The sequence below is a fragment of the Myotis davidii genome, unplaced genomic scaffold (genome assembly GCF_000327345.1).
Source record: "Myotis davidii unplaced genomic scaffold, ASM32734v1 scaffold198, whole genome shotgun sequence".
Taxonomy (NCBI): Eukaryota; Metazoa; Chordata; class Mammalia; order Chiroptera; family Vespertilionidae; genus Myotis; species Myotis davidii.
In genome coordinates this window covers 224,639-236,723 of record NW_006291485.1, presented here as the reverse complement: position 1 = coordinate 236,723, position 12,085 = coordinate 224,639, and the positions used below count along the sequence as shown (strand labels likewise).

At 43.1% G+C, this 12,085-nt stretch overlaps 1 protein-coding gene across 5 annotated transcripts in view; it reads right to left on the bottom strand.

The window, feature by feature from the left end:
- Positions 1–5,991: 5,991 nt before the first annotated feature.
- Positions 5,992–12,085, bottom strand: part of CCDC25 (coiled-coil domain containing 25) — a 44,948-nt gene continuing 38,854 nt past the window's right edge. For all 5 annotated transcript variants that reach the window (XM_006764757.2, XM_015564604.1, XM_015564603.1 and 2 more), the window contains one exon: positions 5,992–9,250. In XM_006764757.2, the coding sequence (XP_006764820.1) occupies positions 9,221–9,250 (30 nt within the window). In that variant the 3' untranslated portion in view covers positions 5,992–9,220. The remainder of the gene's footprint in view (positions 9,251–12,085) is intronic.

Below are 12,085 nucleotides of genomic sequence, written 5' to 3'. Positions count from 1 at the left end.
TGGTGATCATAGCAGAATCAGGGACATAGAGAGGGAATGGACTGACTATTCTTGGGGGGGGCAAGGGGTGTGGGAGATGTGGGAAGAGACTGGACAAAAAACGTGCACCTATGGATGAGGACAGTGGGTGGGGAGTGAGGGCGGAGGGTAGGGTGGGAACTGGGAGGAGGGGAGTTATGGGGGGGGGAAAAAGAGGAACAAATGTAATAATCTGAACAATAAAGATTTAATTAAAAAAAACTAAATACTGAGTGAAACAAGTAATAGAAAAAAATTACAATAAGATTCCATTTATATGAAGTTCAAAACAGGTAGAACCAGAGTATTGTTTTTGAAAAATGTAGGGAGGGGATAAAAGCCAGAAGAAGAGTGAGGAAGTGAATATCACAAAGGTCAGGAGAGTTGCAGGGAGGAAAGGGATATGATTAGGAACGGGCACAAAGGGGGCTTGGTGGGGGGACTGTTCTATTTCCTAGCATGGGCAAAAGAACACAGGTATTTATATTATTATCCTTGAAAGTGAATATATATTTCCATGCACTCTTTTGGGTGTTTGTTACATTCTACAGTAAAAAATAATATTTTTAAAGGAATAAATCTGAAGTTCTCTGTTCCAACCATTCTCCCCTCCCCCCCAAAGTCCCAACAGTCTAATCAGCATGAGGGGTGAAAGAGACTTCGGGATTTAGTTGACAAAGTGAGTCAAAGAGCCAGGTGATCCAGGCTACTATGGAGAAGAATGGTCTCTAACCTGCCCCATGCGAGCCACTGGGCTCCTGGTGGGACTGTGCACAGGTGGGAACTACGCTTTCCTTGGGACTTAGGCAAGCAGGAGAGTTGGGGGTACTTGACCCATGTGATGAGAAGCCATCTTCTGTCCTCAGATGCCTGCTCTTCCTGCCAATGGGTGTTTAGAAGCAGTCATAAGTGGCAAGTGCTATCTTCAAACCTTTCAAGGCTGTTAGATGGAAGAATTCAATGTGCCTCGTGTGACTCCAGAAGACAAAATAATGGGCAGAAGTCACTGCAGGGCTGATACCGGCTCAGTAAAGTAACTTTCTCGTGGCCGAATGGCTTTATAAAGTAACGAGCTTCCCATCTTTAGAGGCATTCATGCTGCGACTGGAGGAATTCTGCTCCAGGATGTTGTAAAGGGAACAGAAGTGTGTGCTTGGCTTAGACCACCTCTCCGGTCCCTTCCAACCCCCACAGGCTATGATTCTATGAAATTTGACGTTTCTACAAAACCTGTGCCTTGTGCCTGAGAAGGAAAGCTAGAATCTGATACAAAAGAAATTTGACTTTAGATATAAGCATTATATTTTGACAGCCACTTTCTTTTACAATTACATGGCATTGGTTAAGAAGGTTCAGGCATTGTCTACCTCAGATTTCCGTGGCAAAGAGCTTTGAAGCCCATCTCCCACCCCAGAAGTGGAGCTTCTCTAGATGAGCTTTAAGATTCTTGGTACCAGAGCGGGGACCAGGTCCTGGGTTCAACCTCCCGTCCAACTGCAAGAACACAACACAGACTCACCAGGACATGGAAGCTGAGACCCGTGCTACTCTCTCCTGCCACCTGCTGGCCCTTCCCTTCATCTCTGGTTTCTCCACTGGTGGTGTGCGCTCAGGATAATTAATACATTTCCAGGAGGCCGTTGCCACCCAGAATCCCCTGGAGTGTGTGCAGGGGAGCTGCCTAAAAGGGTAAAGCTTGGATGACTTCCAGTGGATCTTGCTAAATCTAGGAAAACCATAAATTCACAGACAGTGAGGGCTGCAAGAAACCGTGGTACTGGTTCTAACCCAAAGCCCTCAAACTGATAGCTCATGGGCAATGGACAGCCCACAGGCAGACCTGGTTTGGTCCAGCAATGTTAAATTATTTTGACCTAACATACAAATTGGGAAATTTGACTTAAAAATCAGGTTTCTAATGTAATTTGCTACTGGATATCAGAAGTCTCAAAGCTGAGATTGGCAAGTAGTTAGTTGAGTACATCCATGTTCTAGTTGCAAGACACACCGATAACCAGATTACAATGGTGCCTGTCACAAAAGACCCTACCCTTGGCCCATGTGGAGGATTAAGTGGTGACCTTCCTTAAATCTACCTTTCTAGCCTCTGCCCACTTTGGGAGAAGCCAGCTGCCGGGGAAGGGGGTGGGGAGTGGGAATGGAGGCTGCGTTGGAAGAGGCAGAGTGAAGAATCAGACCTGAGCCAGAAAGTGGGTTGATGTATTGAATTATATTTGTGATTTCAAGTGTGATTTAAATTAGACTGGGACTTTTAAAAAATATACAGATATATAGTTTTATTGATTTCAGAGAGGAAGGGAGAGGCAGGGAGAGAGAGAGAAACATCAATGATGAGAGAGAATAATTGACCAGTTGCCTCCTGCACGCCCCACTCCGGGGATCCAGCCCACAACCCAGGTATGTGACCAGACCTGGAATGTGACCTGGATGTGACCTTCTGATTCGTAGGTTGACGCAGGCCAGGCCGAGACTGGAACTTTTAATATGTACAAGGAAGTTATCATTTTAAGATGGAACTGTTCCTGTATTGAGAAGTGATCAGAAAGCCACAGAATCTGGCCTATTCATCCAAGATGCCATTAAAGGGTTGGGAAGGGAAATCAGAGTACTGAAGAAAGTGACTGCGGAAAAAGCCATTTCTTTTTTCCTTGCCCTATCAAGTTCAGCCCGTCAATGAATTGGTTACTCATTGGTTTCCCTTTACACTGCATTTCCCCATGGCAATCCTTAGCCAGAGCAGAGGAGCAGCTGTCCTCCTTAGCAGAGGTAGGAGCTCATGCAGGGTGTATGCGGACACTTGCTCACCTCGCCTCACCAGCCCTCATGTCCCTAACCTGCCTGATCCTACAGCACTGGGATTGATAATCCTTGATCGAGTCCTATTCTACATTTTCCAGTGGGCACAAGGAAGCCTGGAGGGGACCAGTGACTTGTCGAAGTCAGACAGAAAAGCAGCTGAGTTGTACTCTAAAATCCATGCTCCTGAAGGCAAAATCCGGGGGTGGAAAGGTATATGGCTACCTTTGCTTCCTTCTACTGTGTGCAGCCGCACCCACACTAGATCCTTCCTCCCATCCTTCTGACCCGGTAAGAAGATGTACCAGGACACTGGGTAGCTAAGGGAGCAGACTGAGGGTGGGAGAGAGAATCAAAGGGAAGTTGGGGCGGGGACATCTTCAGTTGCCCGAGGCCAGTCCTGTTCCCACCACCTCCAGCCCCACCCTGAAGCACAAACAGATGAAAGCAAGTGGCCTTCTTCCTGTCCCTGGATCATTCTCCACTGAAGCCAGCTTTTAACTGGAGTACAGGCGCTTACTCAGAGACAATCTGTCCTGTGACTTGGTGCACAAGCAGAGGTTGTGTAGGGTGGGGACACCACGGCACTCCTAACCAGCCCCAGCAGCCAGGTATGATGTCTGGGAAGTGGCTGGGCATTTTCTCTTGGGTTAAATGCCCCAGGATGCAGAAGCAGAGAGAAGCCCCTCCCGCCTCATTCCTTAGCTGAGTCACTGGTACATCCAGGCAAGAATCCCCAGGCTCACTGAGTCCAGATCTAGAACTGCTATCTTTAATCAAACAAACAACCAGTAATAGTGGTTGCCTCCAAGAAGGGAAGCTGTAAACACTCATCACCCTTTTCTTCTTTGAAGTAGACTTTATTTATTAAATATATTTTTATTGGCCCCAGAGAGGAAGGGAGAGGAATAGAGAGATAGAAACATCAATGATGAGAATCATTGATCGGCTGCCTCCTGCACACCCCTCACTGGGGATTCAGACTGTAACCTGGGCATGTGCCCTGACCGGGAATCCTACCGTAACCTCCTGGTTCATAGGTCAATGATCAATCACTGAGCCAAGGTAGCTGGGCTCCACAGCTGGTTTTAAATGTGGCAGCATACTGCTTTCCACCAGCAGAAGAGGGACCAAGTGGGAGGGGCTTCCCTTTGGGTGTGCGGGGCAGGAACATGGACCACCTTCCCCCTTCTTATTGAAAAGGGGAATGTCTTCTAACCATCGCACCAGAATAAAGCTTTTTCTGTAACCAAATTTAAGCTCTATTTCAGACCTTCCACCCCTTTTTAAAGACACTTAAAGCAATCCTAATTTTGAAAAGTTATGTAAGCCTCACTGATGCTGAATACATTAACCATAAAATAAAAATTTCAGGCCCGGCTGGGGTGGCTCAGTGGTTGAGCGTCGATTCATGAAACAGGATATCATGGTTCGATTCCTGGTCAGGGCACATGCCTGGTTTGCAGGCTTGATCCCATTGGGGACATGCAGGGGCAATCATCAGTGATTGTCATCATTGATGTTTCTATCTCTCTCTCCCTCTCCCTTCCTCTCTGAAAGAAATATATATATATATATTTTAAATTTCAGTTTTGGAGGAATGTATTATAATGAAGTTAAGAGCTTCACAGCTGAAGAGAATTCTGGCAAAGCTGAGCTAGGTAAATGGGCACTGCCTCTAGTATTTCTCTCTACCTTTTTAAGTCTGTAATTATGACCTGTTGACCCTGAATTTGACCAGAGTGAAAATGGTTCAAGACCAACAGAACAGCCTGTAGCACCTGAAAGATCCTTCTCTCAAAAGCATGTCCCAGAGACGATAAGCAAATGTTAGTCTTCTCTATGCAAGGCAAACTGCTGAGGCAGAAACCAAAACACCAGCCAGAGCGCAGGCAGCTAAGGCCTCATCTAGGCAGGATGTGAAATGTCAGGCCATTCGTCTTATATTTTTACTGCGTGGTTACAGGATGGGCTTGATGTGGGAATGAAAAACAATACTGACTCGGGAGAATTCCTTCTTTTTTTCAGCCTTAAATATTGACACCCACTCACCAGGTTTGGAAACTAGCAAAAGCTACACGGGCTTCTAGGGTGAGCATTCATTTCCCTTGGCCTCCATTTCCTGGCTGTCCACAAAGGCAGAAAATGCCAAGTCAGCGCCAATCAGTGCATGCCAACAGCAGAGGGCACAGGCCTGTTTCTTTTCTTTTTTTGTCAGTCCTCACCCGACCGAGGATATTTTTTTCCATTGATTTTTTTTTTCCAGAGAGACTTGTTTCTTATTTCATTTGGCTACAGTGCCGAACTATAGTCACAACCACTACGGTAAAAAGCTGAGTTCCTCCAATAACTGCTACAACCATGAAATCAGAAAGACAAATGAAGCAAACAAATGAGACAAAAAAACAGAGGTGCACACATTCTAACGATAAACCATAGTTAGTTAATACATGGCATTTGATAGGTATTTGTATTTTCAGTATACTCCTGAGTCCAGTAAGTATACTTATGCATCTCTACATTTTTCCATATGAAAAGTCTGGTTTCAAACTATATTCCCCATGTAGAATAATTTACTGAAAACCTTGAATCCCAGAATTCTAGTAGCTAAGGCCATTAAAACCAAAAGGATGCAGGTATTGACTGCCCTGATTAGTGCAAAATATAATCCAAATATAATGCCGACTAATAAATATTTAAGAATTCAAAGATGCCTTTACAGCTGGGAGAATGTTTCTGTGGCTCTCTCTACCCCAATACCTTTCTGAGTGACGTTAGAGTATGCGCTACCACAGAAGGGGTGAATGTATTAACACAACACAGGTCTAGAGCCACTACCTTCACCAATGGCATCATTCCAACAAGTCTTCATGTTGGCAGCCTCACCCTGGTGAAGACCTCAGGCAGAACCTGGGGCGGGGTTAAATTGTAAACTTCAAATCCTGACCCTTGCGCTCCAGGTTCCATGGTTCTCTTCCTGGAATCCCTGGGCAATTTTCGCTTTACTCTAATTGCATCTTCTCCTTTAAAGAAGCAAAGCTCAGTCTGAATGTATCATGTCAGGCAGCCAAGGACCTCCTTCTCCCTACTCGCACATCCTGAGACTGAGTCTTGGAGGAGAAAGGTGAAAACCCACACACATACACGCACACTTGGTTCTACTCAAACTATAAGCTTTATTGCATTTTACATATCACTCATCCAGGACATGGTAAATAGGCAGGTGGCACCATCTCACTCGCAAAATGACACAATGCACATCAAGTCTCTTGCTCCAGGTGAGGCCCACGTGTGTCCAGCAGAGAAGAGCTCCCACTTCGCGACGCTGGAATGTGAGCCTGTCGGGCGCCAGCAGTGCTGTCCTCCTTTCTGCGCCTTCACATACATTTAGCTTGGACTTTAAGTTCTTAATTTTTCTCTTACAGTTTGATTGTTTCACAATCTACTTTAAATCAAAAGGTCACGCGCTCATTCTTGTAAGATTGTTCTGAGTATGGGATTTGTCACACACAGTACACACGTGCTTCAAATCAAACAAAGAGAAGGCTTCAATCTCACAGCTCAGGAAGGCTGGGCAAGTGTTCATTTCTCCATCCTGCTCAGTTTTTCCCATAACCTGTTCTAGCCTGGAAAACGAGCGTCCCCTCTCGGACAGATGGGACCGTGGGAGGAAGAGCTGTTTTTAAACTGGAGGCGAGAGCGGAACTCTCCCTTTTTCATCTTGCTGTATGCATGGCCCCCCTTCCTTCCTGAGTGGGGAAAACCATTGGCACTAAACAGTAAAAAAAAAAAAAAAAAGGCTCACCAAACCCATGCTTCAAAAAGTTAAAACAATATAACAAGATATTGTAAGGGTTCGACTACAGCCTATGGCCACCTGCTAACGCACAAACCTTCCATGTTGGTAAACTGCCCAAGCACTGTGACAAAGCTCTCTTGCCCAAAGACTGATCTAGATCCACAAAGGCGTTTAAGAAACGAATTCTAAAGCTCCAGGAATATAACAGAGCAGTTTGTGAAATAAATGACAAAGTGAACCTCACCTGCATGCAGATTCTGTAACAGAATACAGAAACTGGAGACAGCTGGAAAGAGAAATCCTCAGGATGTACAAATCTGATCAAGGGCACAACTCATAAAATACCACTCATTTGGAATTTTCCGATAGGAAGTTACGGAAACATGCCAACGGCAAGAAATGAAATGACTTCAGTGCCAAGAGTCTGACCTGTTGACACTGAACCAATGTTCTCAAAAGAAAAGATCCCTGCTTTCTCTGGGACTGAGACCTGAGGGGAAAACTCCCCAGCTCACAGGTAGAGGCGGCCAGAGGAAATCAGCACAGAGCAGCTGAAAAGGCTTGAGCTTCGAATTCAACTTGGAGAATTCAGAAGAGAGGCCCCTGACATTTAAAAGCTGAGTTATAGAACATTTAAAATTTGGACCCTCGGGTCGCTTAAACTACTGCAAAAATACATGTGGTTTCCAAAAGCTCTATCTACATATGCTGTGATGTGGGGTACAGAGTCCTTCAGAAGCAGTAGGAAGATGAGGAGACACAGGTGACGCTGGAGGCAAAATCTCCCCCTTTTCAAGGTTGCAGCAGAGTGTTAAAGAAGTGCCTCCAGGAACCAGGCAGGACAGCACAGGTACTACCTACACCAAGCATGTCAAACTCAAAGGCTAACACGAGCCAAATAAACAAGGCATGCGGCCTGCGGGCCGTAGTCTGACATGCTTGACCTACACCCAATCAACAGTGTGTCTGGGAAAGGTCATCCACTTTGACCCAGTGGGCCTCTGGGGAGAGATGCATCTATCAGTGAGAGAAGATACCCTCGTAGAACCAGCCAGATTGAACCTATGATAGATAACTTTTTTGCTTTGTTTTTATAGCCAGAGACTCTCCAAAACCATCTTAAGGATAGGAATTACAAGCAAATTCTAACAATGTCTTTCCAAATTAAAAAAATATTCTTTATTATTATATATTTAAATCACAGAACTCCAGGCTGAATATCATTAGACAAACACACACACAATTAACTTCTGGAATTGTCTCCCACACTCTGTCTCAAAATTTGGCCAACTTATGCCTCCGGGAGTTTTCCAGTTCATCCCCAGACCCCAGCTTGAGATAAATACAAACACTGGAGTCTTCTGGCTTTAGCCACAGTCCCAGGTGCTATTACAGATAGATCTGTTGGAGGTGACTGCTGCTGGGTTAGAACAAGAATAAGAATGCTACACGTACAGTTCTGGGTGTGGTTAAAATGTGAATCTGTATGCCTCCTGGCCTGCAGGCTTTGTTCTTTTGTTTCTTTCTGCTGGGGTTCTCTTACACACTTCAATAAAAATATATCTTCTATTCAGAATCACACTGGAAAGCAGGTGGTTTGAATGAGCAGTCCTGTTACATAATAAGTTACTGAGTCTACAATGGAGAAATCTGAACTCTGGGGTTACAATTCAAAATAAATATTATTCCAGGGTAAATAAACAAATTACTTGCTTGGCTGGCTAGTGAAATGCTTACTTCTTTTTAAAAATATAATTACAACATGGACTTTTGCTTTATGCTGTATTCCAAGACAAAAATCACAACCTACATCGATTCATAGAGCCTCCCTTAGATTTCTGAGACATGACTCCAGGGCCTGGAAGCTGTAATCTCTGAGGCCTGGGTTACTTGGTGCTCAGGTAAAAACTGCCACACAAGGCCAACCTGGATTAACACCAAATATTTCTTTAAGTCTGATGGTACCTAGAAGGAGGCCCTCACTCAAACAATGAGGATGCAGAAAGTGGAAGCTAGGGCAAGCTGATTGTTGAGGACAACTCTGCTATTTGACTCAGACAACACAATGGAACATGAATGAAAATATCACTATCATCTTCAAAACTCACTATCATCTTTTTCTAATCAGGAATTCGACGGTGAGAGGAACATTCCTATATATTGCTCACCAATACATTCTCCTTAATAGAAGTGAAGCTATTTTAAGAATATAAAAAGCTTTTCAAGACATCTGTTTTCAGGGATTAACCACAGTACCAGAAATACTTTTCAGAGTTGGTTCGTTCTAAAGTCTATCCCAAGAAAAAGGGCAGCCAACTTTCGTGAGCTACCAAGACATGTTCGGGCACAAATATTTTCACTTTCCTAAAGTTATACACTGTCTTCAAGTCCAACTATATCTGATATATATAGGTACATATCTTATCCTTTTCTGTCAGCAAAAAAAGGAACACCTTTAAAAAAAATTTCCAAGTTGGTATTTGTATAGACTGAGGTTGTTTGTTTTTCATAACTCAGAACATGGATGACATCAAAACATCTGCAACTGTCCCTAAATTCACATCTTTAAAAGGTCCATCTCTCCATTCACATGAATTCATCTGAATCGTTGCCGTCCTGTAGGAAACAAAAAAGTGAAACCATAAAAGTCTTCAAAAATATGTAACTCGATTTGTAAAATTTACAATTAAGTCTTAAGTAACAACCCTCCTTATGCCTAACTGTAGAGTTCAGAAAGGAAAAAGTAAAATAATTAAACTCACTCATCACTTCTCTATCTTAAATTGTTAATTGTTTAGAATAGGTTGTTAGCAGTTATAGGAGCAGTGGTTCTCAACCTTCCAATGCCGCGACCCTTTAATACAGTTCCTCATGTTGTGGTGACCCCCAATTTCATTGTTATAAATTGAACATAATTAAAGCATAGTGATTAATCACAAAAACAGTATGTAATTATATATGTGTTTTCTGATGGTCTTAGGTGACCCCTGTGAAAGGGTCGTTCGACCCCCAGAGGGGTCGCGACCCACAGGTTGAGAACCACTGCTCTAAGGTGTCATTACGTGGCCTGGATTACACGACAGGTGACCAATTATATCCGAACTATGAAATAAGGCCCAACTAACTGAGTATAGGATGTAACAGAAAAATGCAATTACTCCTTCAACAAATACGCCAAATAATATGAGATCAAATATTGCCTCAACGTTCTTATGCCAACAATGCTGCTGAAATGCAAAAATACTTTTGGCCTAAATTTCACTATTTTGAGCTTCAAGGTTATCACATTATATGTGACTTGCAGATGGGTTTGGTTTTTTGTTTTGTTTTTTAAACTAGGAAAAGTTATTAGGAAGTTACTGAAGTTATTAGGAAGCCATAGGCTTTCAAAGTTAGCTGGCTTGACAACTTTTTGATTAAAAAAAACCCATACATGATGGTATATAGATAAAGGGACTGATTTGATTGTATGGCTTACAAACTAAAGAATGAAAATAGAGCCCAGACTCTTTTTGAGATACTGCATACCCTAAGAAACTGCTTTGGCCAGCTGGTATGGCTCAGTGGACTGAGCGTTGTCCCATGGACCAAGAGGTCCCGGGTTTGATTCACCTTCAGAGCACATGCCTGGACCTTGGGCTCCATCCCCAGTAAGGGGGTGTGTAGGTGGCAGCCAATATTTCTATCTCTCCCTCTGCCTTCCTCTCTATCTAAAAATCAATAAAAACATATTTAAAAAAATAACATTCACAGTGTAAGTCCTGGTACATTTGCTTGAAAATGTCACTTGTTTCAGCTTCTCTCATGCTCCTACTGTATGACACCTGAGCTGTTAGAGAAAGAGGACTTGGGCTTAAAGGTATACATGCTTTTCTCCTTAATAGCTCCTACTTGAGGTGGGTGGGCAAATATGAGATACAGGTAAAAAACAAGGGTTTCTGTGAAGTCTGGGGTAACTTCCAGTTTCACTCAGTAGTTTTCTGTGAGCTTCTCTTCAATTAGCAAAACAAACTGAGGCCATAGTCAAAATGCCTTAAATAATAATTGTACAAAGAGCATACTAATGCCCGCCTTGTATGCAAACTCTGGAACTGTGACTGCCCTAGAGCCCTAAACTGAGTAACAGCATTAAAGAGGTTGAACGAGTCATCCTATATCTTTTAAGGTGAGCTTTAGATCCCAAACACCAAAAATGAAAACCTCACCAACAATATCCAAAATATATAAGGAACTCATACAGCTTAACAGAAGGAAGACAATCCAATTAAAAAATGGACAAAGGATCTAAATCAAGCATGTCAAACTTGCAGCCCACATTTATTTAAACAAGGCATGTGGCCCGCCGGCTGTGAGTTTGACATGCTTGACCTAAATAGACACTTCTCCAAAGTGGACATACAGATGGCTAAGAGACATATAAAAAAATGCTCAAAGTCACTGATCATCAGAGAGATGCAAATTAAAAAGACAATGAGGTATCACTTCACACCTGTCAGAATGGCTACCATCAACAAATCAACAAAAGACAAGTGCTAGTGAGGATGTGGAGAAAAGAGAACCCTAGTACTACACTGCTGGTGGGAATACAGACTGGTGCAACCACTATGGAAAACAGTATGGAGTTTCCTCAAAAAATTAAATACGGAACTGCCATTTACCCAGTGATTCCTCTTCTAGGAATATATCCTAAGAAACCCGAAACACCAATCAGAAAGAATGTATACCCCGCCCCCCCCTATATTCATCATAGAAGCACAATTTACAATACCTAAGATCTGGAAACAGCCCAAGTACCCATCAGTAGATGAGTAGATAAAAAAGTTATGGTACATTTACACCATGAAATACTATGCAGCAGTAAAAAAGGAGAATCTTTTACCCTTTGAGATAGCCCGGAGGGACCTTCTCTTCAATTAGCAAATAAGTCAGTCAGAGAAAGAAAAGTATCACATGATCTCACTCATATGTGGAATCTAATTAACAAAATAAACTGATGAACAAAGTGGATCCAGAGACATGGAAGCATGGAACAGAGTGTGGAATCTCGAAGGAAAGGAGGGGAAGAGTGGGTGGTTGGGAGATAATTAACCAAAGACCTTGTATGCATATATGCATAACCATGGACCCAGACAATAGGGTGGTGAGGGCCTGGGGTAGGGGGTGGGCTGGAGGGAGTCAATGGAGGAGAAAAGGGAATATATATAATACTTTCAACAATAAAGAATTATTAAGGAAGAAGGAAAGAAAAACTCACTAAGATAATTTAGGTTGGTGACAATGAAAATGCATCATTCCCGGGAGAACCAAGATGGCGGCATAGGTTAACGGCGGAGTTTGCTGCCTCGAACAACCAATTAAAATTACACCTAAAAGACGGAACGGACATCATCCAGAACCACAGGAGGGCTGGCTGAGTGGAAATTCTACAACTAGGAGGAAAGAGAATATCAT